The sequence below is a fragment of the Gekko japonicus genome, unplaced genomic scaffold (genome assembly GCF_001447785.1).
Source record: "Gekko japonicus isolate JY-2015 unplaced genomic scaffold, Gekko_japonicus_V1.1 scaffold3252, whole genome shotgun sequence".
Lineage (NCBI taxonomy): Eukaryota > Metazoa > Chordata > Lepidosauria > Squamata > Gekkonidae > Gekko > Gekko japonicus.
This window is the reverse complement of record NW_015170992.1, coordinates 81,702-97,084: the sequence shown is the minus strand read 5'-3', so window position 1 is coordinate 97,084 and position 15,383 is coordinate 81,702. Positions and strand designations below refer to the sequence as shown.

Below are 15,383 nucleotides of genomic sequence, written 5' to 3'. Positions count from 1 at the left end.
TGGGTTCAAATCCCCATGCAGTCATGAAGCCCCCTGGGTAGCCAGTCACTCCCTCTCAGCATAACTTGGTGCAAATTCAGAGGGTAAAAGTGGAGGAGGCACATAGGCAACCCTGAGTTCCACGGAATAACAGAAGACTTTTTTTTTAAAGGAATGCTTTTATTTGAAAAGTGACACACGGCTTTCCTCCCACAGTTTCCAAGGCAGTTTACGACATTGTTCTCCTCCCCCCCTTCATTTCATCCTCATATCGAGCCTCTGTAGGAGGTTAGTCTGCTGAGTGCATGTGCCTGGCCCAAGGTCACCCCAGCAAGTTCACGCGGCAGGGTGGAGATTCAAACCAGGGTCTCCCGGATCCTAGTCTCTAAGCTGTATAGTCTTGTGAGCAAAAATTCTACTTTGTGAGCTACTGGCATTAAAGTTGTGAGCGACTGACCTGGCTACTGCATAAATTAGTTTGCTCTGGAGCCCTCCTTCCTGAGCAAAGGCAAACATGTGTGAGCTGCAGACTACGAAACTGTGAGCTAGCTCACACTAACTCAGCTTAGAGGAAACAGTATATCATACTGGCTCTAAACATGGGGGGGGGGGCAGAAATCCGATCTCAGCCCTAGAGACAGTGTAGGCTAGATAGTTAAATGCAGCAACAGAAGCCCATTCATCCCACTGACGAGCAGTCGCATGACAGTTCTCTAGCAAGAGGTCTGGAAAAACATAGTAAAAATAGTGAGGCATTCAAGAATTCCCGTAGTGAGGTGAGACTTCTGCAGGGCTCCCAGGCACACCCTGATGTTTTTTTCCTAATAGTCTTATCCACTATATCTGCTTCCAATCAGACAGTGACACAATAGCTCAGGAGCCCAGCTTTTAAGATGCACCACTGGGGGAAGAGTAATGACTACGGTGCAAAGAAAAGTTAAGAAATTTCAGATAAAAAAAAATCAGAATCCTATGGTGGAGGTGGTCAGTCTATTTCCCTGTAAAAACTAAAAAAAAGATGGCAACAGGGATCTCATCATGACCTATCAGTAGAGGAACAATTTAAAAAAAGAAGCAGTTTATGTCAGATACAGGAAATCTGAACCAAAACTAATTACCTGGAAGTTAAAGCCACAGCCACTTTCAGATATTATTTTAACTGAATATTAAATTAAGAAGGCTTTACCAGGTGCATGCTGAAGGAGGAGGCGGATTATCTATCACCAAGAATGTTCAGATCACAGATGAAAGAATGACAATGTGAACTCGCAAAGTGGTATGAAAGTGATCATGGAGGAAAAGGAGATCACAAGGGCAGGTAGGCATTGTCTGTCACAGACAAGACAGCAGACTATATGGAAAAACGATATTTTGTCCAGACAATGTGATTGAGCCTTAATAGAAAGGGATTTCCATGAATTGGGTTAGAAATAGGGATGGGCACGAACTGGAAAAATGCAGCTCAGTTCATGGTGTGCCTGAACCATCACAGACTTTTAGGAGCTAAATGAACTGGTTCAGTTCATGAGGTTCATGACCCAGTAGAACAGATTCTACATATGCTAAAGTCACTAAACTTGCAAGGGATCTCCAGCTAACTCCCTTCTACTTTCCCTCCAAGTTTGGTAAACACTGGATTTACAGGATCCAAGTTACAGCCCCCCCAAGAAGGTGCCCCCAGGGAAGTGCTTTCTTGGGAAATGGCATTTTAATAGGCGCAGGTTCAGGATAGAGCATATAGAACACATCCTGTGCAAAGCCAGAGACATCAAAGTCGCAGGAGACCTCGCCCGGATGCTCTTCTAAATGCCGTCCAAGTTCTGCACTCCCTATTGCTTTGAAGTTCTGTAAACATTTAAACTGAGCAGAGACCGTCTGTCTGGAAATGTATCTGTTCATGAACGGGCACAAGCCTCTACAAACAGCTGGAAAGTTTGTGCTGGTTGACTTGCCATGAATTTCATTTTGCAAACCACGAACTGGCTAAAATTCATCATGAACCTTAGTTCATGAGCCAGTTTGTGCCCATCCCTAGTTAGAAACCAGGGAAGGTCGACCATGCTACACCATCTCACTGGTATAATTTTTAATAGGAATTTCCCCCCTTTAGACACTATGTACTTGACAGGTTCTTGGCCTGTGCTGTGTCAAGTTTCAGTTTCTGTGGAGACTTTCCAATATCCTTCTACAACCCACCAAAAAGCCCTAGGACGTTCTCACCTTGAGGCGTGAAGGGTCAGCGCAGGCATACTGACACAAGTGGCACTTGTAAGGCTTCTCCCCAGTGTGAATGCGGATGTGCCATGTGATCTTTTGTTTGTTCTTGGTGGTGTATTCACAGTCAGAGCACTTGTAAACACGGGTGCCGCCATGACCCTTCATGTGGTGGTCAAAGACCAGCTGGTGGTGACAGGCAAAGTCACAGAAGGAGCAGTTGAGCGGCCTTTTCTCAGCCACAGATGGTTCGTGGGCCTCCAAGTAGTGGTTCACTAGCTGCTGCCGCTCTTTGGCTGCAAAGCTACAGCAGTCACAGCGGTGGCTGAAGTGTAGTTTCTTATGGTCCTCCAGCTCTTCGCGGGTAGTCAGAGTCTCCTTACAGGTAGAGCACTGCAGGAGAGGGTGTTGCTTCTGGACGTGGCACTTGAGGGTTGCCTCACTGTGGCAAACAAAGGCACAGTGTGGACAACTGTAGGAGACTTTCTCCTCATGCTGCCGGAGAGCATGCTGCTTGAGAGCTGTTTCGGAACTGAAACGGGCTTCGCAACGTGTGCAGGCAAAGTTGAGCTCCCCTTGGTGGCAGCTGTTGACATGGCGAGTTATGTCATTCTGAATATAGCCACTGTAGTCACAGAGTGGGCAGAAGTGAGTGGGCTTCTTCTCATGGACACGTAAGTGGTGAATGCGCAGTTTGGAGTTGGTGCCGAAGGTCTGGCCACAAGTCGGGCAGGCAATGCGGCCTACTCCTGTGTGCAAGGACTGGTGGGCATCCAGGCGGTAGCGCCGCGTGGTGCTGAACTCACAGTAAGGGCACTTGTGAGGCTTCACACCTTCATGCTTGATGCGCATGTGCTGACGCAGACAGCGTGCTTGCTTGCAAGTGAAGTCACACTGGCGACAGGCCAGCTGGGGGCGTGTACTGTAGTACTTCTGGTGGAGCTTACGGTGGAGTCTTAGGGTTGCAGCAGCCTTGGAAGTGAAGGAGCACAGCGTACAGTGGAACTCGCCTGACTTCAAGCACCCCCGCTTCTTGTGAGTCTTCAGGGCACGCTCCTGGTGACACGTGAAAGGACAGGTAGGGCAAGAGAAGCACTGCCTCTTGTGCTGAGAGGCTGGAGGTGGAGATGTCGCTGCTGCTGACTCATCAGGCTGGCTCGTCTCCTCACCACCAGTCTGCCCGTTCCTGTGTTCCTCTCCTGCTTCCGGGGGGATGGTGCCGTTGGGATGGGCTTCAACATGCTCCGCTGACTGGTGGATCTTTAGGGCCCTCTTGGAGTGAAAAGGCTTAGAGCATATGGGGCACCAGAACTTCTCCAGGCCACGGCATCCATCCCGTACATGGGAACGGACGGTGGACACTCGTGAACAGAGGAACAAACAGGATTTACAGTGGAACTTGCCCTGCTCCAAGTAGTATTTTTCTGAATGAGAGGTGGCTGTCTCTGTGATGGCCTGTGACCATTTTTCTTCCACCGTAGTTGCAAGGACAGCCTGAGATGGCTGATCTAGCTGATCAACAGCCAAAGTCTGCTTGTCGGGACGCACAGTGGCCAGGCAGCCGGCATCATCAGGTCCTGCTTCCCCAGATCCCACTCGCAGCTTGCTCCCCTCTGCCTCATTCAAGGCTCCCGGACCGTCCTTTTTTGCCTCTGCCATTCCCGGACCCTTCTCTCTCGGCTCTCCAGCAACAGACTGATCCACACAGACTAATTTTCCACTGTTCTTTTTCATGAGGACTGGACATTTCTTAAGGATATGAGTATTTAATCCTCTTTGCTGCTTAAAGATGGCTCCACACTCTTGGCATACAAGAGGGCCCTTCCTGCCCTGGCAACCTGTTCTGCAGTGCACTAACATGGACTTCTCCTTCCTGGTGATGTAGGAGCACTTCTCACACTTGAACACTGGGCTTTCAGACTGGACCACCAGCATCTGGACCCTCCCTTCCAGCACCAAGGTTTCTGCTTGTTCTTTGTCCTGCCTCCTCAGAGCTTTAAGCAGCGATTCCGGTTGGGAAGCCTCTTCCGAATGGAGAAGAGCACCTTCTGCGGCTGGGTGAAAACTATGGCAGGCCCTGGGTTGGAGGGAGTCTGGCTTCAACATGTTTGACCAGGTCTCCTCTTCACTCAGCTCTTTGTATCCTAAGTCCTGCTCAGGATCGGGTGGCACTTGCAGGGGTTCAGAGTCCTGCCTGTCGTCTTCCTTTTCCCCTGGATCTTGCTGAGTGTCCTTCCCGCAGCTCTCACCAGCACCTTTCTCCTGCTCCAACTGTTCGTCCTCGTGGACTTCGGTTTCCTCCTCAAAGTCAGGTATGTCTTCAAGGGCAGGATCACTATCCTCCAATATGAGGGAGTCTCTGGAGCCTAACGTTTCATAGGCTGACTCCATTTCCCTGCAGTTCACAGCCCCTCGTTTCTCTGGCAGAGCTGTGGGCATCTCCTTCGCCAGCTGCGCCAGAGTCTGGTCTGAATTACAGAAGGGGCCCAAGCGCAGGGTGCCATCTTGACCCAGTGTGCTGCCCGCATTGCCTGCTTCCCTGGCGCTCACAGGAGATACTTCCTCGGAGAGTTCTCCTGGGGCAGCCGTGTCTGCCTTGTCACGGCCCTGCCCTCCAACAGCTTCTTCTGCCACTGCCTCACTGTTATTTCCATTCCCAAAGACCGGCATGATGAAAGACTGCTGATGCTGGTACTCCTCCTCAGTTCCTGGAAGAAGGGATTTTGCTTGGTCATGCCACGACTCTTTCGAATGCAGTGTCAGGGCAAGATTATAGCCAAGCACAACCTCCGTGGAGTTGACTTCTGTCTCCTTGCTGGCATAGCTCTCCTGCCAGCCCTTGTCACCTGGCACATACCCATGGACCTTGCGCTTGTGGAAGAAGAGGCTGGTGTTGCTGAAGGTGCAGTACGGGCAGAGGGCACAGCGGAACTCCCTCTGCTTGGTGTGCTTGCAGTTCTCGTGGTTGAGCAGGGCTTGCTTGTACTTGGTCTGGTAGCTGCAGTACTGGCACTGGAAGACAGGCATCTGGTAGTCCTGAGAGTGTTTTGCCTTCATGTGCTTCTGCAGCTCATACTTGCGCTTGCAGGCGAAGCCGCACACCTCGCAGATCAAGGACTTGCCCTGGTGGCGTAGCTTGTGGCTGCTCAGTTGGTCAGCCCGATGGCAGCGGTAGGGACACTGGTTACACTGGTACCTTGACACAAAGAGAAAAGTGGGTCAGGCTGCAGGGACTCAGGCTGAGCATGGGCATCAAGACATTTCGGTTTCCACATTCTTTTAGCAAGCTGGAGTAATCACTACCAATGTTCCCTCTAAGCTGTTGAGTCTTGTGTGCAAAACTTCTACTTTGTGCGCAACTGGCATTAAAGCTGTGAGCCAGCGATTTGGCTACTGCATAAATTAGTTTGCTCTGGAGCCGTCCTTCCTGAGCTAAGACAAAAATCTGTGAGCTGGAGGCTAGAAAACTGTGAGCTAGCTCACACTAACTCAGCTTAGAGGGAACACTGATCACCACAGCACAACAGCCCTGCTAAGAAGAGAAGAAGAGATTGGATTTATAACCCGCCCTTCACTACCCAAGGGAGTTTCAGAGCGGCTTATAAACTCCTTTCCCTTCCCTTCCCCACAACAGGCACCCTGTGGGGTAGGCGGGGCTGAGAGAGCACATGACAGAAACTGCTCTTTTCAAAAACAGCTCTTATCAGAGCTATGGCTTACCCAAGGTCATCCAGCCAGGTGCAAGTGGGGGAGTGGGGAATCAAACCCGGTTCTCCCAGATTAGAGTCCACACACTTAACCACGACACCAGACTGGCTCTCAGACTGCTAAACTGGTTATCATCCCCTTTCCACAGCTGTGAAACCGAAAAGAGAGAAAGTATTTCCTCAGACCACCCAACAGTTTAATGCCACGTTAAAATTGGAATTAGGGCTTCCCATGTTCAAATCCAGTGGCTGTCATTATCATGGAGGCTCCAGCACTGCTCAGTTCTATACAAAGGGCTGGGCAGGTGTCCTGAGCTTAGAGATAAATCCCAGAGATTTCTGTTCTAGATCAGGAGAAGAGTTTTATTTATTTATTTTTAAAGAAAACAGGCTTACTGAAACAAAACAAACAAAACATTTTGAAGTGTGTGGGAATGGCTAGAGAAAGCAACTTACACCTGCTGTTTCCCTAAAGTGCTACAAGTGTGCCCATCTGTTGAAATGGACTCTTTCCTGAGTTGGGGGAGGAAGCGGTAAAGAGTGACACGTACAGGACTTCCATGTATCTCAAAATTTGTCACTTGGTCAAGCTCTAAACAGATTAACACTGTCAAAAAGCGTATTGCCTTGACTATAATCTTTTTTGAATCACTTTACTTTTGTTTCCTTGTAGACACTACTTGCACTAACTGGAGACTCCCTGATGCATCTTCTTAGATTACATCAGCTCATCAGTCCCAAACATGTCAAGGAAATGCAAGTTGTCACAGCATCTAGTTTCCTCATCTTGAATCCAGACTCCCTTACTAATTCTGCTTTTTCTAGGCAGATGACTCTTTAAGACAAGTTCACGCATTCAGGCTGCCATCACTGTGTCAGAAAGCGGATTACGGCCTCTCAGGGGATCCCAGCCTGGAGTCTGATTCTGCAATATTACCATCCTAAGAGCCAGAGGTCTGTGAGAGATCTGAACAAGCAGCCTACATGGGAATCAGGACCTTGTGAAACTTACAAAGGCTATTATAGGCCTGTGATGTGCTATGACATGCAACCAATTGCCACTCTCCAAATAATTTTGGCGTTACATGCATCTACCCTGATGTTATTAGCATATCCACTACCACCACCAACTACCTCATGGGAACATGGGGCATTGAGGTGGCCCATTATAAGATCGATGGCCACTATAAGATCGAGTTACAGTATTTTGATGGAGTGGTACTGCCGATTCGGGCTTGAGTAACATCTACTGATCACCATCTTGACTTGACTGATTTGACTAAATGCTTAATATTAACATCACTGAGCACTTTAATTTTGATAAAATGGCTGGTTTTATGTGTTTTAATGTTTTATACTTGGTACACGTGCCCTTGTCTGTTAGCCGCCCTGAGCCCGTTTGCAGGGAGGGCGGGATAAAAATATAATAATAAAATAAAAATAAATAAATAAATATCCAAGTTATGAATTCAGCCTAGATCCATAAAAGTCAGTTAATCTAAACAAGGTCTCTTAGTCAACCTTTGATTTTGACATTAAACTTATGAGCACCTCTGATTTTGACCCACAGATATAGTTTGCCATTAAACTTATGAGCACCTCTGATTTTGACCCACAAATATATATATCAAGCCTATCCTGGATGGATATGATTTAGGAAGCAAACCTAGGGAGGGAAAGGGGGAGACTATCTGTACCTGAGATCTCCTGTGTGCTTGCGCATGTGAACATTCAGGTAGTGCTTCCATTTTGTCACATAGCCACATTCAGTGCACATGTAGTTCTTATCATCGGAATGGGTCAGCATATGTTTAGAAAGGTAGCTCACATCTCGGCAAGTGAAGTCACACAGCTCACATTTGTGAGGCTTCTCTCCTAAAGTCACAGAGCAAACCAGAAACTATGGGTGAATATTTCTACATGGCCATAATTAATATTTATGCCCTACTTGTATGGAACAGAACAAATTACTTCACCCTGTTGCACTTTTGAAAAGAGGCACCACTGCACACTTATGATAGCCAGAAAAATCTTAATTTCTCTATGGGAGCCTGACAACAGTATAATCAGAAGAATGCAATTTGGCAGTAAGAATACCTTCTTAAAAATTGATACATTTGCTTTTCTGAATACTCCCCGTTTCATCCAGTTATGCAATCCAAGCCCTTTGACAAGGGATAGGGTGGTACAAGAAATATCCACCTTCCTGGGAGAGTGTAAAAATTGGAGGTAGGACCTCCTAAGGAGGCCAGGAACACGTGCCAAGAGTCTTGAGTCCCAGGCACACAAACTAGTTCTGGTTGGTGGGAGAGGTGGGAGAGGTCCCATGCTACTTTCTTTCTTTCACTTTGGAGGAAAGGAATGGGAAAGACTTTGAACCACAGGAACCCTCTAAATTCTAATCTATTTGCAGACAGGCCAAATGTGGGCTACGGACTGGCAACTGACATTCTCTGCTCAGCACTACAGGCCAGCCTTCTAAAGCTTTACAGGAATGCCACACAGCACTACAGGAGACTTCCAAGTGCATACTCTCAAAGAAGAGCTCTAGTAATCACAGAGGAAGGAAACATGCCTGTATGGAGAAGCATGTGGCGGATGAGGACCCTCTTGTGTGCAGTGGCAAAGTTGCATTCAGTGCATTTGTGTATCTTCTCAGTAGCGTGCATCTTGCCAACGTGGTCATGGAATTCCACAGAGTTGAATGTGGCAAAGGGGCAGAAGCTGCACTGGAGCTCCTCGCTTCCCGGGTGGCCTTGCTTCTTATGTTTGCGGAACATATGCTTGTTGGAACAGATGAAGTCACACTGCTGGCAGTGGAAGGCGTAGTGCGTTTTGCGATGCATCTCCATAACCTCTGGAGATGGGAAGAGCAGGGAGCAGGCATAGTACTTGCACTCCACAGCTTTAATGTCATGCACCTCCCGGACATGCCGCAGGAACTCCTTGCGGTCCTCGGTGCAGTAGCTACAATCTGCCTGGAAGCAGCTCAGTTGCTTGTGTTCTGCTTTGTGAGTCTTCAGATGCTCTTTAAGGGCATGGCTGAGCTTGAACTTCTCCTCGCATACAGGGCAGGAGTAGACATCTGAGTAGAAGTTGGAAATGTCCTCGTGCATGCTGGCCATGTGCCTGTTAAGGGCATTCTTCTCAACAGAGCTGTAGTGGCAAAGCGGGCACCGATGAGCCTTCTCCCCAGTCTCACGCATCATGTGGATCTTCAGCTTGCTCTTGCTGGTGAAGAATTTCTGACAGTTTGGGCACTGCAGCCTGGGGTCCGGGAAATGCAGGTGGAGGTGTTCTACCAGGTGAGTCCGCTTCTTGAAGCACCGCTTGCACTCTGGACACATGTGGGTCTTGAATAAGTACTTGGAGTGCTCTGCCATTTCTCCTGCAATGACACAAACAAAACCACAAATGCAGCTGTGATGGGTTGCACAGAAAAACAAGCTTTTTAAAATGCTGCTTGTAACAGAGAGTCAGGAAGTTCAAGAGAGAGCTTATGTGATTGGCTGCTCTACTCACTCTCTGATTAGCCAGCATCAGCTGAGAGAGGAAATAAAACAGCTGATCTGGAGGGAAAAGTATTATTTCCACGTTTGGTCTTTATCCGAAATCTAACGTCTGGATCAGTAGCTAAAGAGTTTGGCTTCCGAGGGAAGAGACTTTGGGAGTCAGTGATTTCTGTCAGGGAACCGTCAGAAAAGTACTTCTATAGAGAGAAGAATAAGGACCCCATTGTCTTCAATGTATTAGAACTACTCTGAGGGAGAATTTAGATTCTCAGTCAAGAAAGCTACAGAATAGATTTATACAGACAATGGATACTGGAGAAGGATTTGGCAGAAGGTCTGGGTTGAGAGAACTCCCATACAAGGCAAATAGTAAAAGGAGTTATTGTTTCTTTGGGACAAGGAGAATAACTTCCTGCCAGTGAAAGGTGCTGGGAAGAGAACCATGGTTTGTGATAAAGGGGAGAAGCTTAGACACCTCAGAAGTTAATGAAAAACTGTAATATCTAAAGGGAAAAACCAGATCTCTGGAGGGAGAAACCTAGACACACTAAGACCAAGCTATTCCCTAAGAAACTGTATTCAAGATTCTGTGTAACAGCTGAAATATATAATAAGCAAAAACTTCTCACTGAAAAGAACTTGAAACTCAGAAATTAAGCTTCGACAGCACTCTCTTGTATGTTCAAAAGCCTTAATTCTGTATATATTAGAAAGTTTTAGCAACCTCTATACCTTGAAACCTCTTATGTATATATTCCCTGCCTGTCTAATAAAATCTTTATTCTGTTTTTGAAAGTTAATCCACCTCAAGTGCCATTTCACAGTGGTTTATAAAACAGGACAGCTCCTCACCTCAAGTTCCTGTACTGGGTCTAAAGCCTAAACAAATATTTGTGACAGGGTGGGACAATTCAAGCGTATCAAACAAAGAAGAAATACATGCTATTGGAGGGCGACTCAGCTACTGAGGGGAACTAAAATATTCTTGGTGGGAAAATTCTGCCTGGGTGTTTTTTAAAGAGTGTCAGGAGGGGAGGAACAGTGCCCCCTGCTGCCCCTCCCTCCCTTGGCCAAGGGAACGCCCGCCCACTCTGAGGAGTCCTGGGTGGCTGAAGGAGCACAACTGACAGCCACAGAGAGAAGTGGGGGCCAGAGCTGGGTTCGGATCCAGGGGTTGGGTGTCGCAGAGTCCCCCTCTTTTGACGCCAGCAGGAAGGGGGAAATCAAAGATGCTCCCGGGGAGGGCCTGGACTCCTGCCCTGTCAACCAGCCTGAGGCTCCCCAGTGGCCAAGGGAGGACACCTGGGAGGGTGTGGCCAACATCCTCAGTGACGCTGGCTAGACAGTGAGGAGGAGGGCTGGGCATGCACAAATGGGGATGAGGGGCAAGCCAATCCCTAGGCTACTCTCCTCTGATGAGCAAGAGGGAGGGGCAGGAGCAGGGCGGGAGATTCGAAAAGAGGAAAGGATGCCGGCTGAGGATTAGCCTCGCTCCTATGAATGATGAGAGGGGAGAGAGCGAAACAGAGAGAAGCCCATACCCTGACCCAGGGGTCATTTAGTAGAAAAAGAGGTGCAGCAGCTCATTAGCATAAATCATTAGCATAACTTATTTGCATATGCCACATCCCCTGACATCACCGGAAGTGTGTCAGAAGACAACACCCACCACTCAGGCTCCACTGGACTGTTTTGGATTGCTATCTATTGGGGGGGTGGGACGTGCAGATCTGTCCTCGCAGAGGAGGGAGAGCTTGTACTTGGATAAAACTTGGCCTTAAAGGTGCCACTGGACTGTTTTGGGCCGGGGGGGCTCTGCAAGTTACCTGGCTCCTTCTTGCTCTAATTGAGGGCTGCTGGGAGCAGGGGGTGGGGCTTGTTGCATGTGCCTGCCCCCTGGGCTCTTTACTGCCGGAGCTCTGCTCCTGTGCGCTCCTGCAGGAAATGACACCTGCCCTGACCACTCATGAACAGGAGTGGGGAGAAGAAAAGAGGACAAGTGAGGTAACCACCCCTGTGTTTTCAACATCTGAGGTGAGGCATCTGATCCTACTTGGAATCCAGGACCCTGGAGCCTGCCCCTCGCCTCCAACCCCTCCGTGAGTGAAGGAGACCGTAACAGGGGTCTGTCATAGCAGCATTTTGTTTACTTCATCTATCGCCCACCTTTCTTGCTGAGTATCAAGGCAGATTACATGTAGGAATGACCAAAGGAAGCTACCAAAATAAATATGCAACATATCTATTTTGCCTGGTTTTCTATCAGAATAATCAAGCAGTGCTCTGTACTTCAGAAAGCATGGAAATCAGAGGCCCAACCTATGTCAATGTCTTGTCACCCTGGACATTTAAAGATACTCTGACAGTATACCAGCACCCACTGGATAACAGGCACAGCATGAAGAGTAGTGTGCCCCCCTCTCCATAAAGACAGCAGAGCGGGGAACATTAGTAGCTGGTTTCTTAGCAAAGATGGAAGCGGTTATGTGAACTCTAGTCAAAGACAGACCAGTTCAGAAAGCTCTACTCCACCTTCAGAGCATGGTGTGAGCACACCATCCCATAACAATCAATTTTCCTGGCTACTTCTGGCAAACTCTTTTCAAATGCATGGCAGAAACCACTGCTGCCAAACCAGCCAAGATCTTTACCTTTGAACAGCTGGACCTGAGAGGCTTTTGTTGTCCTGGTATATGCTTTCTTGTTCCCCTGATTCATCTTGCATGAGATTCCCTCTCCTTCCTCCTCCTCTTCTCCTTCCTCCAGTGATTCATTCCCTCTCTTCCCAGGGTTGTCTTCCTCGGGCAATGCTGTGTGGTCTTCATGAAGCACATCACTGCTGTCAACATGTCCTCCCTGAACAGGATCCATTTCCATCACCTCCCAACCGTTCTGAGCTTCAAGAGAATCCCCTGATTTGCTCAGTAATTCTACATGTATTTAAAAGAAAAGAACCACAGAAATAGAAAATTTAGACAGAAAATGTGAGATGAACTGATGATGCAAGTAAATAACTGTATACTGAGTCCAAAGGAAGCTCTTCAATCAGACAAAAAAGGCAGAATAGGAACCAGAAAGAGTTAAAGCTGGACACGTACCAATTAGAAATGCGTTTGACAGAGACAGGGATTAAACACCAGGAACTACCAATAAAGCAAGGGGAAAATTAGTTTCAGAGGATGGCCGTGTTGGTCTGTAGTAGGACAGGTAGAGTAGAGTCCAGTAACGCCTTAGAGAACAACAAGATTTGCTGGGTATGAGCTTTTGAGAATCAAAACTCCATTCATGAACATAAGAGAACATCAGAGAAGCCCATGTTGGATCAGGCCAATGACCCATCCAGTCCAACACTCTGTCACACAGGGGCCAGAAACACCAGGGGCCATCAGGAGGTCCAGCAGTGGGGCCAGGACACCAGAAGCCCTCCCACTGCTGCCCCCCCCGGCACCAAGAATACAGTCCATCCCTTGCCCCAGACTGAGACTTCCTATCTAGACCTTGTGGCTAATAGCCACTGACGGACCTCTGCTCCATATGCTTATCTAATTCCCTTTTGAAGCCGTCCATGCTTCTAGCCGCCACCACTTCCTGTGGCAGTGAATTCCAAGTGTTAATCACTCTTTGGGTGAAGAAGTACTTCCTCTTATCCGTTCTAACCCGACTGCTCAGCAATTTCATGGAGTACCCACGAGTTCTTGCATTGTGAGAAAGGGAGAAAAGTACCTCTTTCTCTACCTGCTCTATCCCATGCATAAACTTGTAAACCTCGATCATGTCACCATTCAGCCATCATTTCTCCAAGCTAAAGAGCCCCAAGCGCTTTAACCTTTCCTCATAGGGAAAGTGTTCCAACCCTTTTATCATGCTAGTTTACCTTTTCTGCACTTTCATATCTGAGGAAGGGAGCTCTGACTCTCAAAAGCTTATACCCCAAAAATCTTGTTGGTCTCTAAGGTGCTATTGGACTTGAAACGATAGGGAGATTAATGTCTCTTGCAGTGTCCTTCTAGAATTGCTCTGTCTTAACAACTATTTTAAACACCATTTCTTTGCATATTGTTTACACCCTATCTACTCTCCGTGACTTAAAAAAAAAAGGAAACGAAAGGTTTCCCACTCTAACGGATTTGCCTGGGTTTCTCACAGCCAGGGGTCATTTCCTGCAGGAGTGCACAGGAGCAGAGCTCCGGCAGTGAAGAGCCCAGGGGGCGGGCACATGCAACAAGCCCCGCCGCCTGCTCCCAGCAGCCCCGGGCCACAAGGAGCAAGAGGCAGCCAGGTAAGTTGCAGAGCCCCCCTCCCCCCCATAGCAATCCAAAACAGTCCAGTGGCACCTTTAAGGCCAAGGTTTATTCAGGTACAAGCTCTCCCTCCTCTGTGAGGGCAGATCTAGAAGAGATTGGATTTATATCCCACCCTTCACTTGGAGTCTCAGAGTGGCTTACAAACTCCTTTCCCTTCCCCTCCCCACAACAGACACCCTGTGAGGTGGGTGGGGCTGAGAGAACTCTGACACAAACTGCTATTTCGGGAACAGCTATGCCAGAGCTTGTGTCTGACCCAAGGTCACATCAGCAGATGCAAGTGGAGGAGTGGGGAATCAAAACCCAGTTCTCCCAGATTAGAGTCCGCACACTTAACTACTACACCAAACTGGCTCTCTGGGGGCGTGGCATATGCAAATAAGTTATGCTAATGAGTTGTGCTAATGAGCTCCTGCACCTCTTTTTCTATGAAATGACCCCTGCTCACAGCTATGGTGCTTCTCTATGGTGCTTCTCTTCCTGTAGCTGCTGCCTTTAATGTTTTCCCCCCTCCATCAAGTCGCAGCCATCTTATGGCGGCCCCATAGGGTTTTCAAGGCAAGAGGTGGCTTGACATTTGCCTGCCTCCATGTCATGACCTGGACTTCCTTGATGGTCTCCCATCCAAACATCGACACGGGCCGACCTTGCTTAACTTCCGAGATCTGATAAGACTGGGCTAGCCTGGGCTATCCAGGCCAGAGATCTTTAACAGCAGCTGCCACAAAATGGGGCTACCAGATCTCAAAGCTGTAGGGCACTTGGCAACTGATGTAATGAGATAACACGTTTTGCTGTGTAAGAAAGGTGAGTGCTCTGACCAGACCTCTGTTTCACAAGCTGGGGCAGGTCATGTCAGCCTCAAGGATATTGGCACTCCCTTCTCAGCGGTCCCCTGCATTCACCCCAGTCATTCCCTTGGGCCCACAGCCTGTTCTGTCCAATACCTGAGTTGAAAAGCAGATGATCAGTCGGTCCCTTTCCCTCCACAGCAGTGAAGCTGTGCTCATTTCTCTCACCGACTTCGCTTGTGTCCAGCACTGTCTCCACCTCCTGCAGATGGCTGCGTCTGTGCTGCCCAAACTGCTTGGTGTTGGCGCTGATGAAGTCGCAATGCCCACAGTGAAATGGGAAGTGGCTCCTCCGGTGAAGTGCCATGTCCTCTTGACTTCGGAAGAAGAGTGGGCAGCCCCGGTAGGCACAAGCTACCGGAGAGACCTGGTGGGCGTGCTGCAGATGACCTCGGAGCTGTTTGCGGTCCTCCGAGCTGAAGTGACAACCTTCTTCTGGGCAAACCGGGGCACCCTGAGGTTTATGGTGATCCTTAAAATGTTCCTTCAGCTCACCAGGCAGTGCAAATTCAGCTTGGCAAATGGGACACAGGAGGGGCTCAGTGCATAGGTCAGGGTGCTGCTTGCTTCCTTCTGACAAGTTCTGTGCCAGTGCTTTGTGGACAGCTGGGTCTTCTCCAGACACAGCCAGGTCCTGGCTAGCAAGCCCTAGTGATAACCCCTGGAGCTGACGGAGGCTTGTGAGGCGTCCTCTGGAAAGCTCAACACACTGATGCTGGGAGAGCAGGCTGGGATCAGAAAAGTTCTGCCCACACCGCTGACAGAAATATAATTCCAGAACTTTGACCACAACTTCTGCAGGAATAAGAATGGGAG

At 48.5% G+C, this 15,383-nt stretch overlaps 1 protein-coding gene across 1 annotated transcript in view; it reads right to left on the bottom strand.

Moving 5' to 3' along the window:
* ZNF142 (zinc finger protein 142) overlaps positions 1 to 14,759 on the bottom strand; it is a 31,685-nt gene extending 16,926 nt beyond the window's left edge. The window contains exons 1-5 of the mRNA XM_015418991.1: positions 14,664 to 14,759; positions 12,064 to 12,342; positions 8,476 to 9,288; positions 7,598 to 7,775; positions 2,200 to 5,389 (exon numbers count right to left, since the gene is read on the bottom strand). Coding sequence (XP_015274477.1) covers positions 2,200 to 5,389; positions 7,598 to 7,775; positions 8,476 to 9,288; positions 12,064 to 12,289 — 4,407 coding nt within the window. The 5' untranslated portion in view covers positions 12,290 to 12,342; positions 14,664 to 14,759. The remainder of the gene's footprint in view (positions 1 to 2,199; positions 5,390 to 7,597; positions 7,776 to 8,475; positions 9,289 to 12,063; positions 12,343 to 14,663) is intronic.
* Positions 14,760 to 15,383: the final 624 nt, after the last annotated feature.